The sequence below is a fragment of the Varroa destructor genome, unplaced genomic scaffold (assembly GCF_002443255.2).
Source record: "Varroa destructor unplaced genomic scaffold, Vdes_3.0 BEIS01000002.1, whole genome shotgun sequence".
Taxonomy (NCBI): Eukaryota; Metazoa; Arthropoda; class Arachnida; order Mesostigmata; family Varroidae; genus Varroa; species Varroa destructor.
The window spans coordinates 12,762,715-12,787,145 of record NW_019211455.1 but is presented as its reverse complement, the minus strand read 5'-3'; the positions used below and the strand labels follow the sequence as shown (position 1 = coordinate 12,787,145).

The following is a 24,431-nucleotide window of genomic DNA, read 5'->3' as shown; positions in this document are numbered from 1 at the left end:
CTAGCAAGCATCACTCATTAAAAGCGTTTGATTTTAAGGTTTAAAATATATGTGCTCTTTTCAGAAGTTTCACACGGGCAAGGTGGTGCAAAAACGACTCGGCAGCACGACAAGCTATCTGAAAGATGACAGGCTTAGGCTACTTCTGGCTACGATAAATTTAATAAATTCCTGCCATTTGTCAGTGTTCCGATGCTACGAAATGATTAAGAAGAAGGGTGAACCAACGACAAAGATGGCTCCTTCCTTGCGTTAACCTAATCTTTATAAGTCTGCGTTCAAATGAAAATAGTCCAACGCACTTTACTGTGCCGCTATAATATAATACTTCGTTCAGTGTAGTCTCGTCCTCAAAACACTCAAAACTCCTGCGTATTTATGCTTAGAACAGATCGGTCTATGGCCTGCTCAACGCCTGGACTTACATTCATGGGCGTTATTTTGAAATGAACTGTGGATTATGGTACGTACTTGTTTAAACGGAATCTCTGCAAGACAGATCTAGTATTTAGTCATGTCGCCCTACTTAGCCCATAAAGCATAAGCTAAGGCGGTGACGCTTACTGCCAAAAAGTTAACCCAATTTTAAGGTTAGCCTTTTTTTTTTTTGTTAAATAATGGAGAATTTTTCCGTTGCTTTTTTTTTTTTAATTCAAATATATATTTGTTCGTTTTGTAAATAGCAAAAAATAAAGTGTAAAACGTCGAAATTACGTTTAGTTTTATGCTTTTCAAGTCAAGAGCACGATGAAAGCGATGTTCAACTTCCCATAAGTGTTCGTCGTTCCTTAAGCGTGCTTATAGTGAACCGTGATTTGTTCTTTATGCTCTTCTTTTAAAAATAGTACTATGAAGTGATTACGCATTTAAGAAAAAAATCCTCAAAGAGCTACCTCTGCAATAAAGCAAATACAGATTGCGTCTCTTTTTCAATATCCCTTAGTGCAATGAGCCCGTAGGCATATTACAATATTACAAAGATATTGACTTAATCATAGTAGTTACTGAACTATAGTTAATCTTGTTAAATTGCCATCTAAAAGATAACAAGAATTTGACCACCTGCGACCTAGCTAGATGTCTAAGGGCATTACTTTTAGCGTGCTATAACATACAATTAGCTATTAAAATTGTGTGGGCTTTTCCCAGCAAAAAAATTTGCTGCGTTCAAAGTTATAATAGAATTAGTTTGTTAATTTTCGGCCTTATAAGGCCATCTCAATTGTCCTGAGGCGTCTTGATGTAGTAATCGAAGCTTTTTACAAGACCACCAACCAAACTCTACCATAAAACCCATCATATGACAGGAGAGTGCTTATTTACAGATGTCTTTGAACGCTAAGATTCTTCAACATCTAGAGAACAAGCAGCACGATAAATTCTCAGCGAGATTTACCCTTTCCGTAGATACGCATATCTGGATCCGCATGCCTCGTGCGGTTCAGATGGTAAATCTTTTTGAAAGTGATACTTAAACTGTTTCTAATGAACAAAGGATACCCATGAAACAAGGACACATATAAAACTAATCAATGCCCAGACATACCTGAACATCTGGCGCGTTCAACAAGGGTTACCCACGATCTGGGCCTTTTACCTACTGTATCGGATGAGTGTTTAGCGTAACGCTTTTGAGCTTGAGTACCATTTAATGTCAAAAAACACGAGTGCATATTTTCCGCTTAATGGACTTCGCAGTCGGCAGGCACAGGCCTAATACCACTTAAATACGTTCGGATCAATATATAAAGACGAATATTTCTTGAAAGGTGTACAGAGAAGACGAGCGTTCTATCGAACTAAGTTAGCTTATTTATTAGCTAAGGGCAATTTTCTTAACGAAAATGGCGACACTGACTGACTGACTGACTATGTCACGAATAGTAAATTTTACTCTTCTTCAACAGCCAAGTGATAAATATTTGCTATAATACTGTGCCTAAATATTTATAATTATTGTGGGGAATAGTCTCTCGGAATAATGCAATTTCAACTCGGACGTTTGCTTTGTCAAATATACTAACAATATTTATCAAAAATTAAGTATTTAAATAGTTTTTTTGGCCTTGGACGCTTAGGTAAGTTCACATTGACTTTCCTCAAACGACCAGACGATGTATGGAAATTGAGAATGTTTTTTTTTAATTTAATAAAAAAAAAAACAGTTTTTTTACATTAAAATCAGAGCTCTATTAGAGTTAACTCACAGGCAAACCAGCCATTTGCTGTGCGTAGGTGATAATAAAGTGTCGGACTCCTGCGACATTTCATAATCCAATATTCCACGGTCATGGTGTCCAAGGAGTAACTAGTAATTGAATTTTCAACTTTAAAACTTAAAAAGGTATCCAGAAAACAGCATCGAATTGAAAAAAGGCCTGGAGCAAGCAAGCTAAAGAGAATACTGTCAACGATGCAAAAGACAAAATAAAGTTTTTGATCCTAAAGTGACCAGGTACACAACGGGAAACGCTGCGTGCTTACCGAGGTTTTAAAGTAGTTTCACACATACGCCGAAGCTCAGGGGGAAGAACGATAAGTAAGATAAATAATAAGCTTTGCTTGTGTTGCTCGCCAATTTTCGTGAAAAAATGCACGGCCTGAAATACGACGTCTAAATTATATCTTGGAAGATACTATTAGATTTTGAGTCAATCAATGTAATAATACTAACTGTTATTCAATGTTACCTTTATCATAATTAAAATTAACGGGCCAAATAGGACATGTTTAATAACAAAACAAGCTCGACATGAAATCCGTTAGTTGTACCCGAGTCTCCTACTATATACGTACCATTTCCTAATTCAGATATCGGCAGGAACTTCTGTATTTGCTACTAAATGGTAGCTGTGAAGTTCAACATTTGAATTTACCTCAACAGGTATCGCTACTAAGTATAACGAAGCGGCTTAAAAATCACATAGTCATTGAATTATCTTCCTCTAAACAATTAAATAGATTATTATTGATTTTAAGCAGGCCGACCAGCTTGTTGATCCCCATAAGTAAACTATGACAAATCCATAATTTCAACATCGAAAGAAAAAGTTAGACAAAAAAAAAGTGTGACTTATCAACTAATGATACCAGTGTACTCGGATACTAGTTCGATCCCGTTTTCTACACGTTTCTAATACATGAAATGATAAGTTTAGGTGGTCGTAATTTGGATGAGTTGTTTTTATCAAGACGAAGTTGTCTAATGTCATTATTTTTTTTTTACACAAAGCAATATATATTCACTATTAGTTTATTTCGATGTTATGTTATGTTATTTGAAACGGTTTTCCATTAAATTGGTATAACGATATTTTTCGTTTAATCCTTTGCAGCAGGTTGGTTTTAGTTATATTTTCTAGGGAAAATCAGATTTTAGAAAAAAATTCTCGGCTAGCTTATGTGAGATATTGATCTTCTATGATTTTGGAACCTTGATGTAGTAAATGAGCTGGGCTTAGTTATTATACAAACTAGCATAACCCTATGCAATGCTCCCTAAGTGTTTTAATTTATACGGGCAGTGAAACCGTATTTGATATTGGCCGATACCGAATAGCATATATAAGGGTAAGCGCCTTGCTCAAAGCACTCAGCTAAAAAGCAGCCTTTTTAGAAGGAACACCTGCAAAAGGCGTAGTAAATATTTTTCATACAGACTTGCTATAGAAAGGATGCGATTACCTATAAATACCGTGCAATCTGTAAAATATCTGGAAAAACTTCGCCACATTTTATGCTTAATTGCAGGCATTTTCTCCTATCTTGATCTACTTCTGTCTGGCGTAGAGTTACTATTTTTAACTGTGATTTTTTAGCTAGCTAGATATATATTAAACATATAGTAATAAAAATGAATAGCTACAATAACGAGCAATATATAATTTACTGTAGTGGCACTACAGCCATTGTGCTTGCAATCCTATACACGTGAATATAATATATGTGTTATAAGATACTGTGAACAATCATCTAAATGAACTAAATTAACTTGTAGCGCCGTTTGACTAACACATCAGAGAAGTATTCGGAAACTCGGGGCAGTTTGCGGGCTTGCTTTCCCTCGGTCTCTGTCTCGCGGCCCCCGTGTATACCCCTCGTTTCTATGGCGACCCGTTGCTCCCCATTCGAATTCGATAGGATTTTACAGTATCAACACTCGCAGTGTAGACGATGGTAGTCCTGTGGATCTCTCAGCCCACTTAACCTTTCAAAATAGTAGAGAATGGGTTAACCAGCAAAGCAACAAACGAAAGTAACTTGCCAGCTGAAGTTGGAGGTCGCTTATAGACGAGACGGCGTTAATAGGTGGCCCATTGATGCGTAATGCGGTTCCGCAAATGGCGCTTGAACCGGATGGATACCCAGTTGAAGCCTGTCGGGGTATCCACCGTAGCTGTTCTAGTAATGTTATTCAGTCAGCTGTTTTTAACTGCCAGTCAACTACGGGACCAGCTGCGTTTCGTCAGTGTGGAGATGTGTGCTGCTAATGGAACGGTGTTCGATCCGTTCAGAATCAGCTGTGTTCCCTGCCCCCCCAACTCCACATCGCATGAAGGCCGCTCCTGCGTCTGCCGAAAAGGTTTTATGCAACTGTACAGGTCGAACTTCCGCCAACTTAAATGCTGGCCATGTGCCATCAGCGAAATATCGTCTAGCGCCCGCGGCCATTGCTTAACCTGCACGACGGAATGCAGCCGTTGTCCCGAAGGGACCGTGCTTGTTGAGAATGAGACATCGGCCGAGTGTAAGCCGTGCTCAAACCAAACCTCCCTCGAACCAAATTGCTCCACGTGGGAGAAACAGCAAACGCTTATCATGGATAGCGATCCTGATTTCCCCGAGTACCGTGAACATTCCGAAATGATTTCGCGACGGATTACGAAAGCATACCAAAGATGTAACTCGGGTGAAGACTGCAATTTATTGGCGAACCTCTGCGTGCTATCACAGTACCGGATGTCGCAGAGTCAGGAATCGCCATGTACACTCTACCTTAAACTTATCCCTACTGTTGGTCAGCGCAGTCCAACAAACGGGCCGTGGATCTATTACGATGAAGAAACGCCGCAAACTCTCTATAAAACAAACCTACCCAACAAGTTCACGTTGGATCCAACCAAGAACAGTTCATTACTTTCGTTCCATGCTATCACGTTCGACCTCGATGGACATTTTGTAAAGGACGGAAAACTGTATACGAGAGAGCTGATTCCGTGCGCACAAATACCTACAAAGTTACCGTTTGCCGCAAACGTGGATGTTACGTGTAGAGTTACAGTTGAGGAGCTACGCCAGCCGCGGCTGAAACTTATGGATATCTACTTAGTCAGCGACAATGGGCATACGATATATCCCATTCCTGTGCTGGTGCGAAATCTGCGCAAAAACGGTATCGCAATCAATGAGCCTGATAGGGCCGAGACACAATGGCAGCTTACCAGACGTTTGTTTACTGTCGACACCGAATCGGTTACGGGTAGCATTAGGTACCTTAAACGAGTCGATATACGCGTCCGACTTCAGTCTTGGTGGGACGGCCGGGCGCCGGGCAGCGCCTACCCACCTCTCGTGATTGTGTCTTATGGTCGCATTAAAGCTGATCCTAGAAATGAAGTCCAGCTACGGTTTCGCGTTCACTACGAACAGGTTCAGTCAAAGACGTTTCAAGATATCTCAATAGCTATTGGTGTGCTAAGTACTCTTGTAGCGATGTGGGCCTGCATTCGTACCTGGGGCTGGGTTCGACGAAATGGCACACAATCCTTTGGCGCCGTTGGCATCTATAAGTTGATCGCCTACACGTGTGGGGGCCTAGCGGACACATTTTTGCTCGTCCTTTTTTGTTCGTGCCTCAACTGGTTCGTTATGTTTAAAGGACAGGGAATTATCCACCTACTGTTGCCGACAGCCGAACAAGAAACCGAAATTATCACTTACATCGGCGTGGCCCTCGCTCTAAAAGCCGTCGAAATTCTCGATATGATGGCTATGCAGCTAAACTGGGACGTATTTCTTATCGACTGGGAACTGACCGAGGGCGCCACCGCTTGGCGCAGCTATCTTGTTGCAGGCGAGTTTTTGAAGCTGACGACGCATCGTCGACTCAACATCGGTATCCTGCTCCTCATTGTGCTGTTCGTGCTTAAAGTAATTAATTTCGAGTCGCTGGCGCTTGCTGCGCCTGGAAGCGTCGATGTTTCTGCCGAGGTGTCCCCGTTTAGTTCGACATGCCGACTTGCCCTTGTCGCCGCCATTTACGTGCTCGCCGCCATCTTTTACTGCCTTTATATGCGTATCTTCCACGAACGTTTCATTGGATACAACTGCATGGCACGGTTCGTAGATCTTTGTTCGATAGCGAACATTAGCGTATTAACGTTGACACATTCTTGTTACGGCTATTATGTGCATGGACGCTCTGTGCTTGGTAAGGCGGACGTCTCCCTGTGGGAAATTCTCGAACAGTTACGTAAGGAAGAAAATGATTTATGCGCACACCGTGGCTTGATACCGGGCACCGATGAGCAGACGTTCAGGATCAGTCTGCTCGCGCAGCTGAAAAGCAATTATAAACGTTTGCTTGAAGGGGCTACGGCACCGCCTCAGAACATTGAACATATTGCTGCTGCGCACAAGGCTATCAATCGCTTTTTGGTAGCGTTTCTACAACACGCCGTTAAAGATCTCGATTATGTGGTCCGAGACGCGATGGCCATCGAAACCTTTCTTGACGTCGAACTGAATGACGTCCACGATCGTTGTGTTTTCTACAAAGACCCCAATGTAAGGACACTGGAAACGTTGCTCTTTTCTAGCTTCGAGAAGAACCTCCTTGTGTTAGACCTGCTTGTGCTTGTGGTGACGGACTGGGCCTCGCACGACCTGATTCTCGGCTCGTGCCTCGTGTATCTCATCGATGTGCTTATTCAAGCAGTACGAGCTTCGCTTTTGAAACGAAACTTTGTTAAAAAATCTCTCATAGATGCCCGCTTCATTACAACGTAGTGCCAGAAACAATGAGGGTAATGGCTCACTGTATTGACGTAATCGGCACAAAGAAAGTTATCGAAGAACAGAAAGCATACGAGGCGTAATTTGGCGCAAGAAACACAGTGTCTTCAATGAACTATGTGATTGGACGCGAATGTTATGTGTGTGCCTGCAAATACAAAATCACTTCGTATGTAATAGCCATATTTTTATTCATATGTCGCATATATTAGGTTGCACGTAAATTCGGTTGTAAGTAAAGGAGAAAATTGTTGTACATTATGAGGTAAACTCTTATCTTTTCTTTTGCTACCTACATTTATAGTAGCGATCGTCTAATAGACATTATGTGTCGCTGCCTGGTTCGGTGCTAAAAGCTAGCGTGTTCAAGTTTTCTACCATAGGAAATACTTGGATTTTATCTAAAACAATAAGAACTGAAAAGATATTCTATAATATGAAGAAAATCTCTCACGGAACAAATGTACATATATATGTGCCCTGAGTAAAGCTGTCCTCAGGAAACGTACGTTTTTTTTAATTAATTCATATTTATTTGCATTAACCAATACTATAAAACTGCACAAGCATGCTGGGGACAGACCCGGCGACGTGTATGGGATTTTGTCGATCCGCAACATATTAAGCGTCACCGCTTATGAAACGGAAAATGGATTAATTGTCAACAAGGCCGCCCGCATCGATTTCATTTGCCTCGGCTGCCAAAACAACTACAGTAGTCGTACTAATTCGAAACAAACAAGGTCAAGCCTTTAGCTACGCGGAACCGCAACAAAGTCGCATGAAGCTTAAGGACTGCTACGCTGGTGTGAGTTTGTGCACCTTGATCATCGCTGAGGAGAAGTAAAGATCAAACTGAAGAGCATACTAATACACCTTCAAACAGCGTCGAAGCCTAGTGACTAGCGGCCCCTCGATATCCTTAAAGCTATATTATTCCGTCTGTCAGCCATAAACAGAAACAATGGTTATTAGTGACTGTACATCACATCGTCTTCGTGGATGTATGCTTCTGCTTCGTTCTTGTACTCTTTGTTCGCTGCGACAATTGTTGGTATGGGGAATTTCTGATTTTGTCGTCATTTATTTCCCAATCTCTTTCTTGCCATATGCCCCATATTCCAACTGTAAGAGCCCTGCTCCTGCCGTTCTCGCCAGGCACGCACCTCATGCAGTATCACATATTGAACTGACTTCTCATGATCATCGTTGGCAGACTCTCGGAGAAGCACAACAAATCGACGACAAACAATAGAAAGTTAACATGGAACTTTCCAACAGAATTAAGCAGAATCCGTTTCTGATTGATGTCTGCGGGCTCGTTCTGCCATTGGCGTTTTGCAAGGCTTAACTATTCATCGGGGTTTGTGCCCCGTCCACAACATTCCTACAAATTCGTCATCTGGCGCGCGCGTGACCAATAGCGCTACCGAAATCTTTCCATTGGACATACTCATGCGTTTAGGAGGGTAAGCGATATGGAAATAGCCAGGCGCATGCGACTTAGAGAGCTACTCTAGTAAAGTAGTTACAATAGCTTTGCGTTCTTGTTTGCTGTTTACGGATGCTACTATCACTGGTGGCCGGATAAATGGGCATTTGCACGAGGAACCAAGAGGAGCTCGCGCGATCACCGCACCGAATCAGCACTATCGCCTAGTCTAACGCTGTTTGTTATTAGCGATGCAGTAGGTGGCCGTTTAGGAGAAGGTCCGTTCTTCAGAAAGGGAAGGCAAATAAGCAACTGATGCCAGCCGGCCCAAGACAGGGCAGGCCGGCTGATTAAGTGCAGGTCGACAGCTAGCGACTGGCTTTTGCGACGTGGTTTGAGAGCGCCGGCAAGAATCGCAGCGGGCCTGGGAGAAACAGCGTAGCGGCGACGGTGGTCATGGCAGCATTGGTTTGGCCAAAGGCATTCGCTTGAGCCTGAGCGAGTGACAACAGCGGCGATGCTCAGTAAATTTCCAGTTATGACTTTGAACGAACTGGAGTAGCAGACATACATTACTATTCCCGACACGGTGCCACGAGTGGCTACCAGAACTGGCCGCTGGTTGGTAGCTGGTTGCTGGGCGCCGATGCTGCTACTGGCAGGTCCTGCTTGCCATGAGCAGCCAGTATCGGAGGGGTGAGTTTAAAAGATCGTCGTTCTTTTTTCATGGTGGTAGTGGTATTATCTCCATGGCCATAGGGCCATTCTAGAGTCCTAGCCAAGATCGTACCTTAAACGCCGAGTTTAGTTGTAGTCGCTATGTTCGAGTTCACTTCATCGTCGTCGTCTCGTCGGAGGGAGTGCTATCATTTGTGGCTGGCAATTGTTGGCAGTTGAAGCGTTTCTTGTTCATGCCGGCGGCAGCAGAATCGTTGGCGTGCAATAGTGCTAGCTGTGTCTAAAGTGACATTTTGTGTTTTTGCTTTATTATTATTCATGTAGTGTTAGGAGAAACCAGTTCATAAGAAGAAAATGGCTATTGCGCCCAAATGCTAGCGGAGATCGTCCCATTTAGTGCTATTGTCGAAATGAACTGATGAAGAACCCGTTTTTTCGTTAAGAAACGCCAACAAAGAAACAAATGTCTGTAAATTGGTTTTGCGTATAGTTTTTCTGTTCTCGGTGCCTTCGGTCCAATCGTCATCAGTCACCAGTTTACAGGTTACGAAATGTACGGCAGACGATTGTCGGTATTGTCGATCCTGCCTGTAACAGGTTCACGAAACAGAGGAGAGCGTGAAGACCGATCGAACTCAATTGCAGAAGGTATCTAAAACAAATCGAAAAGCCGATCACCCAGAGAAACAGGTGGTTCCTAGACGCGGATGTACACCTTCGATTCGGCGAATGTGTACTCCTGCAAAAGTTGCTGATGATTACAGTGGGTTGTAGAGCTTAGAAACTAAATCTCGCGTTGATGAGCTTTATCATGAACATCTCAAGACAAGGATACTTCGAATAAGGACGTTGCGAAAAATGAGTTGATGCTGCGGAACTTTGCCACGTAAAACTGTAACCAAGCTATTATACCAAGTTCCGTAAAATGTCCCTATGCGTCCACTTTTATATGCACGAACACAGCGTGTGACCTTAGCTCTCTAGTAGTTTTCGTCAATCGTTAGGGAAAAGCGGATATGTATCACAAAGGTCAGGGCGCTACCGTAACCCCTTCCATTTTGCTCATTCGTAGAATGTCCTAAAGCGCTTTACCAGTTCCGATAACAGACAAGATGTATTGGTAGAAGATATGTCAGTCTGAGACGCCATTGCCATAAATCATTGCTGCATCAGCTAACAATCTGTTTGTATTCCGGCAAACACATGCGAAGTGTATGTAACGGAAAATTTACGAGAGCCTTAGGAAAATGGCCCACCACTCTGACACCCGGGTCCTCTTGGTGTAATAGCAGTGCTAGTCGACGAATATAAAAATGCAATTTCTCGTGGCGATAAGACATATTAGCGTATCTAGCGATAAAAATTCGTCGAGATGGCCAACTGGCTAGAGCTGATGTCAGAGCCTAGACAACGCTTAAGCAAAGGCTGGAAGCAAAGACTAAGCCTTTTTTGAGCGACACCAAGAAGAACCCGTATCGGGAGAGTAATAAGCAAAATATCTACGTGTCCTTTGTTGAGCACATGTGATTACGACCATAAATGTGGCTGGGAACAATAATAAGGAATAAATTCATTGAGTTCGAACAGATGAGCAGTCCATCTTTCCAATACGAACCAGACATCTAAATGAGAGATATAATTATTCCTTTGATTATGGTTTTGGAAGGAAAATTTAGTCATGTGTAAACTGTTATTGTACTATAATGGGACGGCACAATTCTTATTCGGTATGTAGTCAATCAAGGCACATGTCTGTTGAAATTTTGGCGTAAAACATGAACTGATGAAGTAAGTTTGATGGAGCTTGCATATATATGACACTTGCCCTCCGTCTAAACAAAAGAAACTACACTTATTTTCGGTAACTAAGAGTAACTTTACTTAATATTTTATGAAAGTTTACTATCGACAACCACTTCCTACATGACTTTAATCCTCACTAGTTTTCATCTGTAGCTTCTCGTTTTTTTGGAGTATCTCAGCACTTTAAATTACTTCATTGTCGGATGCTTCCTTCATCTTCAAACAACTTTGATTGGAATTCGCCTTAGTTACAAATTACCTTCATTCGAAATCACTTCATCGTAAATTTACTCTAATTCTGGTTATTTCTCGTCAAAAGCTGATACAACTTTCCTCGCTACTGAGTAGTGCCTAAGTATTTGCTTGTCGATTGAATATATTTTCCTTACAGCGCATACAATGATAATCCTAACCTTGGTCAATTGCCCCCATTTCTTATCATGTCTTCGAAGGGTTACAGACTCTTCCGTTAATTTAAGGAGGTTAAGGCAGCCAGGAATTAAAAATCAATCGAAAGTACACATTTACTGATATCTTGATTTTAAGCGTGAATATTACTATTAACGTAAAAGCAGTACACATAGACTATTATTTGACCTAAAAATGGCCAACAAAATTTGCAGGATCAGCGAGCGACTCGCAGGTGTCGGAACATCTTCAAGCAGACGAACCTCCCCCATCGAGGTCAGGGAGTCGACGTTCGTCACATAGATCTTCCAGGGTAAACTCCAAGTTGATTTTTTTTGTGAATCCTGCTATTGAACTCTTACTTGCCCCATATATGCAAGTGACAAATTGAAATTTGAGTTTCGACTTTGTGGAAGGACTTCGTTCAGCTGATTACAAAAAATCGGCGTTTAACGTCCCACAATTATATCCGACTATAGATAATTGGTTAAATTTTAACCAAATCCGGTAGACTCAGTGCCACAAACGACTATATTCCCAGCTTAAGTCTATGGATGTTAACTTATCAGACAATCTTAACCTTAATATAATTATTCACTAAAACCTTATTTTTTATTATACGATTATAGGAAACAACTTTATTTTTCCGAAAAAGAACAAATTATTTTTGATTAGTCGGCAAAAAACAGTGCATTGTATCGGTTTTAGCAGGCACATCACGTACTCTGAGATTGTACAAACAAATAAAAAAAAAAAAAAAACAAATAAAAGCTAGCGCAACTGCACGTGCAGATGTGGCCACAATGGTTAACAGATCACTAATTTGACAGGCGCCTCCACCAAACGAGCGGCAGACATCGGTTCAGCAGAGTTCGACCGCATTCATTAATCAACCCCCAATGATGGCACACTCTTTACAGTTTCCTCAGGAACGATCAGAGCCTTCTGGTCCACCACCTCTTACAGATGCTCAGCTACTGGAAGCTAAACTTCTCGCTGAAAGGAAGCTTAAACCACAACATACTGGTTATGATACAAGTAAGAATGAACAAGACGCGAAACAAACATTAAAATATATATATGAATCAACAAACTAGCAATAGCAACTGAACCATAATGCCATAGGATAGTGTATTAGAACAGAAAGTTTTACCTGTATTTACAGATTCGTAAGAGACGAATTTGTAAATGACACGTGAGGCTTTAGTCTAATCTTGAACCGCGTATGAACAGCATTTGTTTAACCGTTATCATTTGTCCGAAACGAATCAAGGACGCCCACGATCAGGCACAAAAGTAGTAGAATCTACAAAGTGGCATCTCTACACGAGAGGTTTGTGATAAAGCCATAATCAAGTCAGCTCCGAAGAGCGGTCAACAAGAAATGGCATATCCATCTCTCACGTAGCGGCCTTCTGAATTTTCTATTGCTCGAGTGTGCGATTGGCCGCAGTCCTACATTCGCTCCTTTAAAGCCTATTAATCATTAAACTTTACTAAACATCGTCTACGTTGAGCCTTTCGTGCACCATAAAAGAGTCTCCCATCCCAATCATATGTTCTCTCACTAATTATGTTATGCCAAAATTGTGTTGCATAACGATGATATCTACGCAGAACATTAGCGCCTGTTCTTCGCCTGAGTTGTTCGATTACAGTAGATACCTCAGGTTAACCCTACAGCCAAACAACAATAGTTACCACACATGAAAGACAACACTACATTACTATATCTATCGCCACGTTTTGCCTGGTTGGCAAATGTCCAGCATCTTCAGTCGAGCAGTTGCGTGAAGATCCAGTCGAGCCGCACGATGATAAGAGGTAAACTCTGATATCGGTTAGACTTACTGCAGAAGGTGGTACTACGACTGCTTCATTCGAAAACTGTGAAGCGGATGAGCGTGTTGCATGGCAGTACAAATATATATACAAATCTGATATTGTGATCAAATGTCGACAGTCAGATGCGATTTAATAGGTTTACGCAGATCTCAGGTATTAGGTTATCACTGCTTGATTTACTCGACTGTTCTAGCTGATGTTTCATGTACAGCGGCATCTTTGTGTACCATGTGCTTGGCTGAATTAATGTCCCATAATTTAAATACTTGCGAACTAATGAGCACACTTTTTATGGGTCTATTTATATGTACGTAAACCATGCCGACGTTAATTTTGAGGCACGCCACCGCCTTGCTTGGCTTCTGCATCAACATATAGATTATACAAAAACACCGAAAACAGACATGGTTCCCTCATTAGCTTTAGATACCTCTTAACAAAACGCGTAGTCTAAAATATGCTACTTTAACCGTAGCGTTGTTGCCTATCTAGTCCACGTCTGTCTCATTGGTTGCAAGGTGTGGATGCATTGATGAGCTATTTTTTTACAAAGGGAAAAATTATAGTAGTAAATTCGCGGCCATTCGGCCTACAATTTACGAGTTGGTCAGAGCAGGCCATTCTCTGTCGATGGGCGAAGGCGGCACAGATGGCAGGTGTGTACCAACCTTAAACTAGACGTCATACCCGTTGTAACGAGACAGTGTTTACAGGACGCCGACTGCCGGCTGGTGAGGAAAGATCCGAACGAACAAGACTCTCGAAGGTCTGGCCAGCTTCTCTGGCTAGTTTCAGCTGTTGTTTATGTAATAGCGGACCAACGATTTTCCTAAACAATGGGTAATGAATAATCGATCGTCAATTCCTAGAAGACTTGACCCAATCTATAAAGTAGCAATAAGCAGACGCTCTAAAAGATCGTTTCAAGGAGACCCTGCAAGGCTTGCTGGTTTTTCCAGCCCTAAAAGGAAGCAATATTGCTTAAGCCTATTAGATTTATCAAGTTACGATTAAATGTTATATTTAGGCCAGCGATTATAACATTATCATTGATTAATACTAACCATTCTAGTCAGTTTGATAAGAACGTTCTACGCTTTAGTGGACATTGGCTTATTCGGCAACAATAGGTGGAAAGCAGTATGTTACTAACGTTTCTAACCATTTTATTGTTAATACAGAGCTCTTAGAAAAAATTGCAAATTTTACGATGTACATGTACAAGCTCTCTGTAAAAGCTATTCGTTTACGCGGGACTGTAGATACGGATACAAAGAACACAGCAGTACAACGACCACGCGTGCTACCGTTAGAGAGCCGCTAAAAAGCTGCTTTGAGGATTTTGGGGACCATACTTTCTTAGGCAAATCAGATTATAGCTTTAATGGGTTAGCCTTCGTATTTCATAACAGCGAACTAGTGGGGTACGCTGGTTGTGAGCCTTTGCGCTCGCTCACTACAATTTTGAAGCCGCTTAAAGTTTGTGCAATTTACTATCCTCCGGGGGGGGGGGGGGGGGGTAATAGTGATACAACTATATATTGTTCCCGGTCCTTGCCATGATACCCTTATTATCGTACCGCTCTACTGGTAAGTTATAAGTTGTGCAATTATTGATTGTCAACAATTGTGATGAATTGTCTATAACCGTTGGCACAAACGAATCACGTTATCTCTAGTTGTACCCTGACAAACGGTGTCTGTTTGTAGCCGTACCACATTCAGAATGAACTTTAAGTGACAGCTGAGTCAAGACAAAATGCAAGAATGCGGCTAACATGAGTCGTACAGAATAATGAAAGAAGCAAGCATGTAAACTAGAATGGGTCATTCGGGAATAAAAAAAAAACTATAAAAAAATACCTTTTAAACCTTTAACTTTAAACCCAGTTCACCTATAGAAGGTCTGCATCTTTGGTGTGATTTCAGGAGAAAGATTTATGGTTTTTGTGGGATACAGATTAGGTGGACCCAGTAAAGAAATGAAATGTAAAAGATAATGTTGCAGAACGGTAGGAAAAAAGCCGAATTTTTTTTCTTGTTGTTATTTTTCAAATATGGATGCTGATTGCACTAAGGGAAATGACACAATACTTTCTTTGTGTATTTACTATTACGCTGCCATGCTGGGCTGCTGACTACATCAGAACTTTCAACAAGTATCACGTAGCTCATCGAATACTTGTTATAATTGAAATTACTATCTATCGAATATATCCTGTTGCTAGTATGTTCCTGTTCGTGTACACTTTACCGCACAAAGTTTACAAACAATTAACTTCTACTGAGACTGTAAATGAAGGTACCAGGATGGGAAGGATGTACGATCATGATGACGATGAAGAAGCAATTGAGGGCATTGACATATGAATGGCCGGGACGAATCCGAAACATTCGTATCAATATTTAAAGTCATGGCCTAAAAAAACTCTCTTTTCTAGAAAAACTATATCAAATGCGAGATGGACCTAGCTTTGCCTAAGCCGACTTCAGTCAGTAGTCTTGTGATACCTGTCCTCGAATCGTTTCAAAATAGGCACTTCTTCTATAAAAGTGAAAATAACATATAAAAGCAACACTGAGTATATGCTTTTCATCATTTCATTACTACTATATCATCATCATAAATAAGGGTGAAATGTACGGTGATCTTTCAAGCGATCTGTCTTACTGGTTATTAGTTAGATTAGGGAAATAAACCCTAATGAGATATAGATTGTTTATTTGCTTGTCTGCTACTATGTTGTAAAGTCATGATACGTATGTAGGTGATCAAGACATATTAGACAATGGAATAATCATTACTTTCTTTGATAGCTTGACGTTCTGACGGCATTGTTTATTGCCATACCTTATTCAATGATAAGCTGTTGGTAAGCAGTTCTAAGAGTTTATTAAGAGTTTCATATTTAGTTTTAACAAAAAAATCTCGCACAATATGTGTACTACTAAGTAAGCTCGATTTACATAGAACTGCTACTGTTTTTCTTAACTAATCCATACTACCGATTAAATTAATAAACAGAATGGAAGATACTCACTTTCGTTCTAAACAATACGTATTAGAACACGAAAACAGGTTTGCTCATATTGAGCTTAACGAACATTAAGCTGGTAAAACATTACTGGTGACTAATGTACCTCCGATCAGTGCCTGAAAACTCTATTTTTTTGCCATGTATATTATGTACATATGCTCCTTATACCCACCTTTGCATAATATTGACAATTTTTAAATATATCTTACCTTGTTTTAACTCATGTGCTTATTATTGTGCTTATGCTTTTGGTACTATTATATTTGATTGATTATAAACATTTATTTTTCAAATATCTTTTTACCCTTTTACCACACCATCGGCTGTCTGTGCATATTCTAAACAATATGTCTAGCTTACTTCGCCTCTTTCCGGGATCAAAAGCTCGCTACTAAATTTAGCAGAGCTCTCGAAAATGGTTTCGGAAAATTTGAAGATGGCATTTTGGGCCTGGAAAATGCAGACTGCTTAGGTCGCCCATTTGAGCCCAATGAGGATCTGGGATGGTAAACATCTTGTTCATAAGCCAAGAGGACGGCCTGTGAACATTTTGCTATAACCTTGAAACTTGACTGGGATTTTGTCAGAAATTGAGAACTTGGGTAGCCTTATGAACTAAGTGCAGAGCACAAGCAAGCACAGTTTCTCATTGTTTCTTAATATCTCACTCGTCACACTTAGCGACGGATACCCACTTAGAGTTACCATATCGTTGACGAGAACTAATATCTGTACTCCTTTGCGCAACAAATAAAGAAACGAGTAGCTCCGAAAGATATGGCTAAATCCATAGTTGAACTATGTTTTCATCCACAGAAGACCATGATACGCGTTTGGTGGATCTAGAAAAGTCTTATAGATAGACACCGTCTAAGCAAAAAAAGCGGTGGACGAGGGTCTCTGTACGGCACAGCTTAAATAGGACGATGCAACAAAATAGGCCCAATAAAAAAAATAAATCATACCTTTTCACAACAGTGACAGGCTGCATGTCGCAAAGGACGTACAACCGCTTTACAAGTGGACATCGGGTTCTATTATAGCCTATTGATGAAACTTTTACCTACTTTTTGCTACTATTCCCAATCACTGCCAAATTCAATGGATAAAAATACCGTGAGTTGTATCTAGAAGTCTCGCTTTTTAAAATCAGACCTGTCATTATCATATGGCAATTTCCTTGAATAATAGAGGGCACACAATCCCTAATTAAATATTCCTGATAAATATCGGATCGTCGAATATCTCAGGCAATAAGGAACTCGTATCTGACTCGGAAGCACTGTGTTTAAACTAAGTGAAATAATAATGCCCTTATTTATATTTAAGCTAAAGCGCCTTAAAAATGAACGAATTTGCACAAAGATTCGCTGTATTTTACGACTTCATTACGATAAAAGAAAAAGGTGTAAATATTAGCTAAGCGCATAAAAAAAAAAATGCTATTTGTGGTTAAATGTTGGAAGAGCTGGCTCAAATATAAATCTGTCGTTTTCGTTTTGCAAATTTCAACTTGAAAGATGCCCCTTATGATAATCAACCTAATATGGAAAAAGTTGATACAGTCATTGCGAAAGTTATAGCAAAATCGATTCGTGCATAGCTATGATATCGACAAGATCGACGTATGTTGACGCAAAAAAATTTACTCCATTATAATTTGATCTATCGGAGCGCTACAAAGACGCGATGAAATTGAGCCTGATCACGGGCGATAAAAAATGCCCCACCATTTGTGGCGAAGCCGAGATTGACGCCAACTAACGTAACATTATGCGTTTGATAACATTAATAATCGAAAGGTAGTAATAGTATAAGGAATCGTGAATTATGAGTTGCTGCTGTCTGGCAGAATGATTGATTCGGACCCCGTCTGACAACAAATGACAACTAGTAATCGAAAAAAATCGGCCGAAACTAGTAAACAAAAAAAGACGTCTTCCATTATGACAACTCCAGTCGACATACATCTTTAGCCACCCAGCAAACATTGAGAAAACTTGGATGGGAAATTTTAACGCACCCAACATATAGCCCAGATTTTGCGCCATCGGTCTATCATCTGTTTTGGTCTCTGTTATTAGCTTCGTGTTACTTCTATGGAACGGATGCAAAAAATAATCAGTACTTTATCGACCATTCTATATATATATATATATATAATTGAATCCTCGTTTCTATAATTTTTGATGTTGAAATTTACATCCTTTTGTTGTGTCTATTTCGCATGGCCAAGATCCCGAGGATGGTCACAATTCACTATGCACATTCATCCTAACGGTGGTATCGATTTTCTTCATCGTCATTACGGCACCGATCTCGCTTTTAATGTGCATTAAAATCGTACAGGAGTATGAGCGAGCCGTCATTTTTCGGTTAGGCCGAATTCTTACTGGAGGCGCGCGTGGACCAGGTCTCTTCTTCATTATACCCTGCATTGATAATTATACGAAGGTTGATCTTCGTACTGTCTCTTTTGATGTACCTCCTCAAGAAGTGAGTACTATCACGTATGGAAGAGTCTACAACAGTAGGTCTATGCGAACACATCAATATCGTAACAAATACCAAAAAAAGAGAGATGAACTCCTCACCTAGGGAGATCCCCGACACAATTGCCACGTGCTTCGGATCGATGGCTGCAAACACTGCTTACACCATGAAATAGATAATTTTCATGTCAGCTTTATTTTTACGACCCCTGGGTATTCTTCAACGTAATATTACAACCCAGATCCATCAAAATTCCCGCTCAACCTGCAGTTTGAAAAGTTGTTACATGGTAGTTCAATTGTTTAGCTTTGAGTCGCCTTTAGCTAACGCGAGAGTCCAATTAAAACAAGCTGAGTGCTACGATAGTGTTATGTATCATGCCGTAATCGTTAGGTTTGTTTACGGTTCCTTCATTTTTCGCTTCATCATCGCTGTTCTAAAATTCCAGTGTCCGTCTCTTTGACTCAGATACTGACTCGCGACTCGGTTACGGTGGCTGTGGACGCCGTGGTGTACTACCGCATCCAGCACGCTACTATTGCCGTCACGAACGTGGAGGACTATGGTCGTTCCACGAGGCTACTGGCAGCCACTACACTTCGCAACGTGCTCGGTACAAAAGACCTATCGCAGATTCTCTCGGAACGCGAGTCGATCTCGCACATTATGCAGCTCAGTCTTGACGATGCCACCGATTCCTGGGGTGTTAAAGTCGAACGAGTAGAGATCAAAGATGTTCGCTTGCCCGTACAAATGCAGCGAGCGATGGCAGCAGAAGCTGAAGCGTCGCGTGAGGCACGAGCGAAGGTAAGGCGAAAACAAAGCAAAAATTCACGCATGCTAAGAGTTGTTTTTTTTTTTGGCGTTATATTCATACTGAAAGAAATAAACGAAATATATGAACACGGGGATAACAGATACGCTTCGTTCTATGGCAAGCCTATGCAGTAGATAAACTTGTAACAAAATTTGAGTATACATATATTTTTTATATTATAAGTATGCATAAATGTGCATACCTGTAACATTTTACCGAATAGTATTGTTTCAGCTAAATGCGTGTATCGATTATTTCAATATCGGTTTTTGTAACGAGTTTCAACATGTCGCAGACGATGCATAACAAATAAACTATACGTTCATCAATAACTTGTAAATGTCAAATGATAAATTTCAGTGGAACTGAATATTAATGACACGCTGTTACAGTTTCGATAGCATCTTCTAACAAGTTCTTGACGTTCCCTTTTTGGCTGAACGCCGATTATTACGATTGTTTCCCTTAAATACTACATAGTCTACCACATAAATATGTAAATAGAACTTTACCACCCAATAGCATTTGTGCAGATAGCCTAAAACTAGGATGTTCATTTCACACCTTTGGCCGAATAACTACTACTCAGCAGTGGGCAAGAAGTCACTCGTTAAAAGAAACACATTGTCACTTAGTTAAATTCTAACCAAAATAAGTTAACTTGTCTAAAGGGATTGAAATACTTATTGATATTAAAAAATTTCTCCAACATAATAGTTTCTTTTCAGTAATCGTTGCATTTAATGTTAATTGGAACATATCCTTTCCAACGATTAAAACCATATTCAATAGCAATAACATCACTATTATACAGCATAATTCGTTACAAAAAAAAAGACGTTTATTTCTGTCTTGTCATGTTGTTATTCTAATTAGGTGATCGGTGCTGACGGCGAAAAGCAAGCTGCACGCTCTCTCAAGGAAGCAGCGGACATCATCTCGGAATCGAAAGGCGCTCTCCAACTGCGCTACTTACAGACCCTGGCCTCAATCGCTGCTGAGAAGAACTCCACAATCGTGTTCCCTCTACCACTGGAACTCTTTCGAGGTATCGCTATTTAGCTCCTAGCTCTGGATCCGACGAGCTTGTTAATATAGCCACACTGTCGTGCGCACACTAAGTTGATCGGTCTCAGTATATCGTATTGCTAAAAATTAATTTTAAATTACCTTTTCTCAACTGTGACTTAAAAGGACATTATAAATGGTCAAAGCACTTCAATTGGACAGTTATGGCATCCCGTCTCATCGCTCTGTTTGTTGAGAACACCATAGTTGTTTATCTACACACACAAGTGCCTCGATCATACTGTCTCATAAGAGTAACAGCTGAGATGCGGTTAATTCTTTCAGAAAAAGGACAGCTTTAAATGGGAGGAGGTCACAACTGAGGCTACTAGAAAAGAAAGACCGGTAATAAAACTGAAGTAGATGTATTGTTCTGAACAATAATGACTTGAATCACTTCCTACGAATCGCAAAACATGGATAAACACCGAGAACTTCAAAGTGGGACGAACTCGAAATGGTGTCTTTTTTTTTTTTAATAATACAGGTCGAGAACGCACATCGATGAAGGGTCACTTTAAATAAATAATAATACACTTTATTACTGCTTAGGCTACGGTAGAGCAATCTCCTGGTTAGAATTCATTTGAAAAAATCTAAGATGTTCTTGGGTTAAACGTACTCAGCTGAAGTATTCGCTCTAAAAAGAAAATCCCTGCAGCGCGCTAAATATGGAAAACGTAAGGTCAATTTTTATAGAACATACTCGAGAGCAAAAACCACTGGCGTAGTCTCCATGGTATACATGTTTATAATCTGCAATTTAGTTATTTATTTCACATCACCCCTGTTAATAAAAAAAAAGATCCATTAGTGTAACACGATATTCAAACGATTGGTTCACGAAAGGTCAAGCCTTTCAATGACATCCATATACATACGTTAAGTAATCTAGTTTTACCTAATATGACATAGGTATACCCATCAAATATAAATATACCTAAAAACCTAGAACTTTTTTCGTATTCGGCCGATTGTATATCTTAAACAAACACAAAAGACTCACATAAAAAATTTGGACTTTCGACAACATTGATTGGACTCCTGTTCGCCGAATTCGCTTTGTTATTTGTCCTGCTTCTGTTCTTCCATGGAGCCACGAAGGTGCAGCAAACACATTAGCGTACCTCGGGACTGACAAATCTCGCTTGAAGCTTTTTCGTCACCTTGTCAGCCAGCGATCTCCTCATCCCAATATAAAATAGAACTCTGAGGTCCTCCTTCCCGATTCCATATAGTGCGCCGAATCAAGACATATATATATATGTATATATATATATATATATATATATAAGAAGCTATAGGGATAAAGTAGGCTTCCTGAGTTTCGCCCTCAACGAAAACGCCATCTGTAAGGTTCATTTATCGTTACTCTGTGGTTACTCCCATTCAGTTTAGCAGTGAATGTGCAGATTTTTTCATTCAGTGGGTCATTGTAGGTACCTCTCTAGTAACGCCTCACAGAGCTTAGCTGGGCACTAGAGTACCCTCATTTTCGAGTGAAGTAGGATTGAGCGCGCATGTGGTTTAGGGCAATACACACCAACAGTAGCGAACGGCAAAAGGAAAATGTTAAGACTGAAATTGTGCTAGAGTGAGCGCACGTGGGAGATCGTGAAAAAACTCAAGGTGGCTGACACGACAAATCTGCTATTCTCTGTTACTGTCTATCTTACTTGTGCTACACCAAATAACAGAAGACTAACTAGAGGACATTGCTACATATGTTTGTAGAAAAACTTAATTCAATAGCCAATCTGGACTGGAAGACAATATAGAAGAAAAATATTGTAGAGTAGTTTCATATCTCATATTTTCATCTTCCACGGCAAAGCCACTATTTTTATAACATTATAGGCGCACCGACATACAGCTAATATACCGATAGGTACGTATATATAGACATATGTGTAGTTACCTTGTTTGACTGATCGTTTTCTCCGTAGGCGTTTTGTCAAGAAAAGAACTGTCGTACCTAGATCTGAAGCCGAAGGAAATATTGATTTATTAATATTATTTATGAACAGACTGAAATAACTCGAACGTAAAATCCTATTGGTCATTAACAAAGATGTGTTTTAAGCCTAAATATTCCATTATGTAATGGACAGCTCTTACTTATCCGCCTGTGTTTCAGGTCTTTTCCGTGGCGAAAATGCGCTAGGAAGCACACTTGGTGCCTCATTGGCGGGACAAACTCAGCATCCTCGTACTGGACCTATACAGCCTCCGGAAGTCCTTGTCCACAAGACTTCGTACGAACCCGACCAGGAGGGTATTGCCTTTGCCTCGTCGTAAGACTCCTTGGTTGCGAAAAGTTCTGCCAACCAAGAGCTCCCTAACGAGAGGCAACATGCCAAAAAACTCCTATGCTCTTTGGCATCGAATGTTAATTGTTCCATCATTTTATGATAATGTTAATGACAATCTTAGTTATTCACCAGACCAACGGTCAACTGACCTTTAACAATTAACAATTGAAATTACTTCGTGAGGAACTTAGAGCGATTAAGAAGGTGGTCGATACGAAACGAACGCGAAACGGAAGCCAGGAGGCCTTTGTTTTTACGTATCTTTTGTTCTACTTCTTCTTATCCTTCCGCCTAACTTCTAAGATTTCTATATTTTTTTCCTGTATGTTTATGTAAAAGACTCACATAAATACATATGTATGTGTGTATGATGCCCGTCGCTTTTGAAAAAAAGTATAAGATTTTGACTTTGATTGCAATTTTCGAGCGAGATTGAATGTGTGTTTATGAACGCAGGTCGAAATGCAAAACTGATAACAGGTCTATTACGTTATATATAAGATATATATAAGATAAGCGATATAATCTTTGTATGAAACGTCAAAAATGTACGGATGGATGTTATTTATGAAGCGCAAGCCCTGTGTTTTTCTTCATTGGGATACTGCTGGTTATTACGAAACAATGAAGGGCTTGGTATTACTATCATGTACACACAAAAGAATTGCCAGGCTATACCAGTGGAAGTTTAAGTAAATTGAAAATGTTAGAATCTTTACAGAACTAACATTTCAGCGTCGAAAGTTGCTGTGAAGCAACTAGTTCATTTGTGCATCAATTGTCTAAACTCAAGCTAAGATCGTAAAAGTGTAAACCTACGAACCCTTAGTGCTGAAAACTGATAACTCTATTTTAGACGACACATTGCATGTATTCATTTCTTAAAATTACCTACAATTTGTATTTCGATGAGGCTGTATACGTTTCACTACCAGCACAACTACGGTACTCGCAGTGTTCTACTGAGTTTCATTTCTGTGTATAGAATAAACCAAAAAAATATATTGTCGGTAATGTTTTGCAGTGTTTAATTTTCATTAAAGACATGCGTTACTACGGGTATCTTCGTAGATGCACACATTTGTAGAATGTATTGTATCAGGCTTGACCCAGATGCTGTACAAAGGGGAGTGGTTGTTACACGGAACCAGGCAGTGCTATTTGTAACTTACTTTATATGACTTGAAAGCTAGTTCCTTCTCTTCTTAGATTTAAAAAAAATCTCAGTTCTTTAGTATTTTTACCACAGATATCATTTAATTCCATTACCGGATGTAAAGTAATTCGCTGACTAACAACGCTTTTCATTAAGGGATCCGAAAATTACATACAACAATTTTACAAGAAACCAGCTTGCGTCAGTTATTCACAGTTGTAGTCTGGGTACTCTCTAGCAATATGCGTTTTAGTATCTAACTGTGTTCTACACAATAAAGTTCGTGATCTATCTTTTTACTTCTGGGTTCATCGTTTTTGGGAGCCGTTGGGTACTGCTTAAAAACTACGAAATTTATTGCGATGCA

General features: G+C 40.2%; 2 protein-coding genes across 6 annotated transcripts; both read left to right on the top strand.

Moving 5' to 3' along the window:
• The first annotated feature begins 4,145 nt into the window (after positions 1-4,145).
• On the top strand, positions 4,146-7,008 carry LOC111245964 (meckelin). The gene has a single exon (XM_022795023.2). The coding sequence runs from the start codon at positions 4,327-4,329 to the stop codon at positions 7,006-7,008; it is 2,682 nt and encodes an 893-aa protein (XP_022650758.2). The 5' UTR covers positions 4,146-4,326.
• A 49-nt stretch (positions 7,009-7,057) lies between these two features.
• LOC111244078 (stomatin-like) lies at positions 7,058-23,922 on the top strand. Of its 5 annotated transcripts, XM_086981618.1 has the most exons (8): positions 9,179-9,772; positions 11,551-11,648; positions 12,166-12,373; positions 18,455-18,714; positions 19,180-19,518; positions 20,405-20,576; positions 20,882-20,941; positions 22,734-22,875. In XM_086981618.1, exons 1-7 carry the CDS (start codon positions 9,676-9,678, stop codon positions 20,896-20,898), a joined length of 1,191 nt encoding a protein of 396 aa, XP_086837744.1. In that variant the 5' UTR covers positions 9,179-9,675; the 3' UTR covers positions 20,899-20,941; positions 22,734-22,875. The 5 variants fall into 5 exon arrangements, with proteins under 5 accessions (XP_086837742.1, XP_022646419.1, XP_086837744.1 ...); XM_086981616.1 differs by lacking the exons at positions 9,179-9,772; positions 20,882-20,941 and adding an exon at positions 7,058-7,183 and having other exon boundaries at positions 22,734-23,922; XM_022790684.2 differs by lacking the exons at positions 9,179-9,772; positions 20,882-20,941 and adding an exon at positions 8,824-9,142 and having other exon boundaries at positions 22,734-23,922.
• The last annotated feature ends 509 nt before the right edge of the window (positions 23,923-24,431 follow it).

What these genes read in the sequence shown, in the direction of transcription:
- LOC111245964 (XM_022795023.2), top strand. Translation starts at nt 4,327, where the DNA reads ATGCGGTTCCGCAAATGGCGCTTGAACCGGATGGATACCCAGTTGAAG.
- LOC111244078 (XM_022790683.2), top strand. Translation starts at nt 9,676, where the DNA reads ATGTACGGCAGACGATTGTCGGTATTGTCGATCCTGCCTGTAACAGGT. An exon ending in CGTCACATAGATCTTCCAGG is followed by an intron (nt 11,649 to 12,165) that starts GTAAACTCCAAG and finishes CTAATTTGACAG; the next exon opens with GCGCCTCCACCAAACGAGCG. An exon ending in ACATACTGGTTATGATACAA is followed by an intron (nt 12,374 to 18,454) that starts GTAAGAATGAAC and finishes CGCATGGCCAAG; the next exon opens with ATCCCGAGGATGGTCACAAT.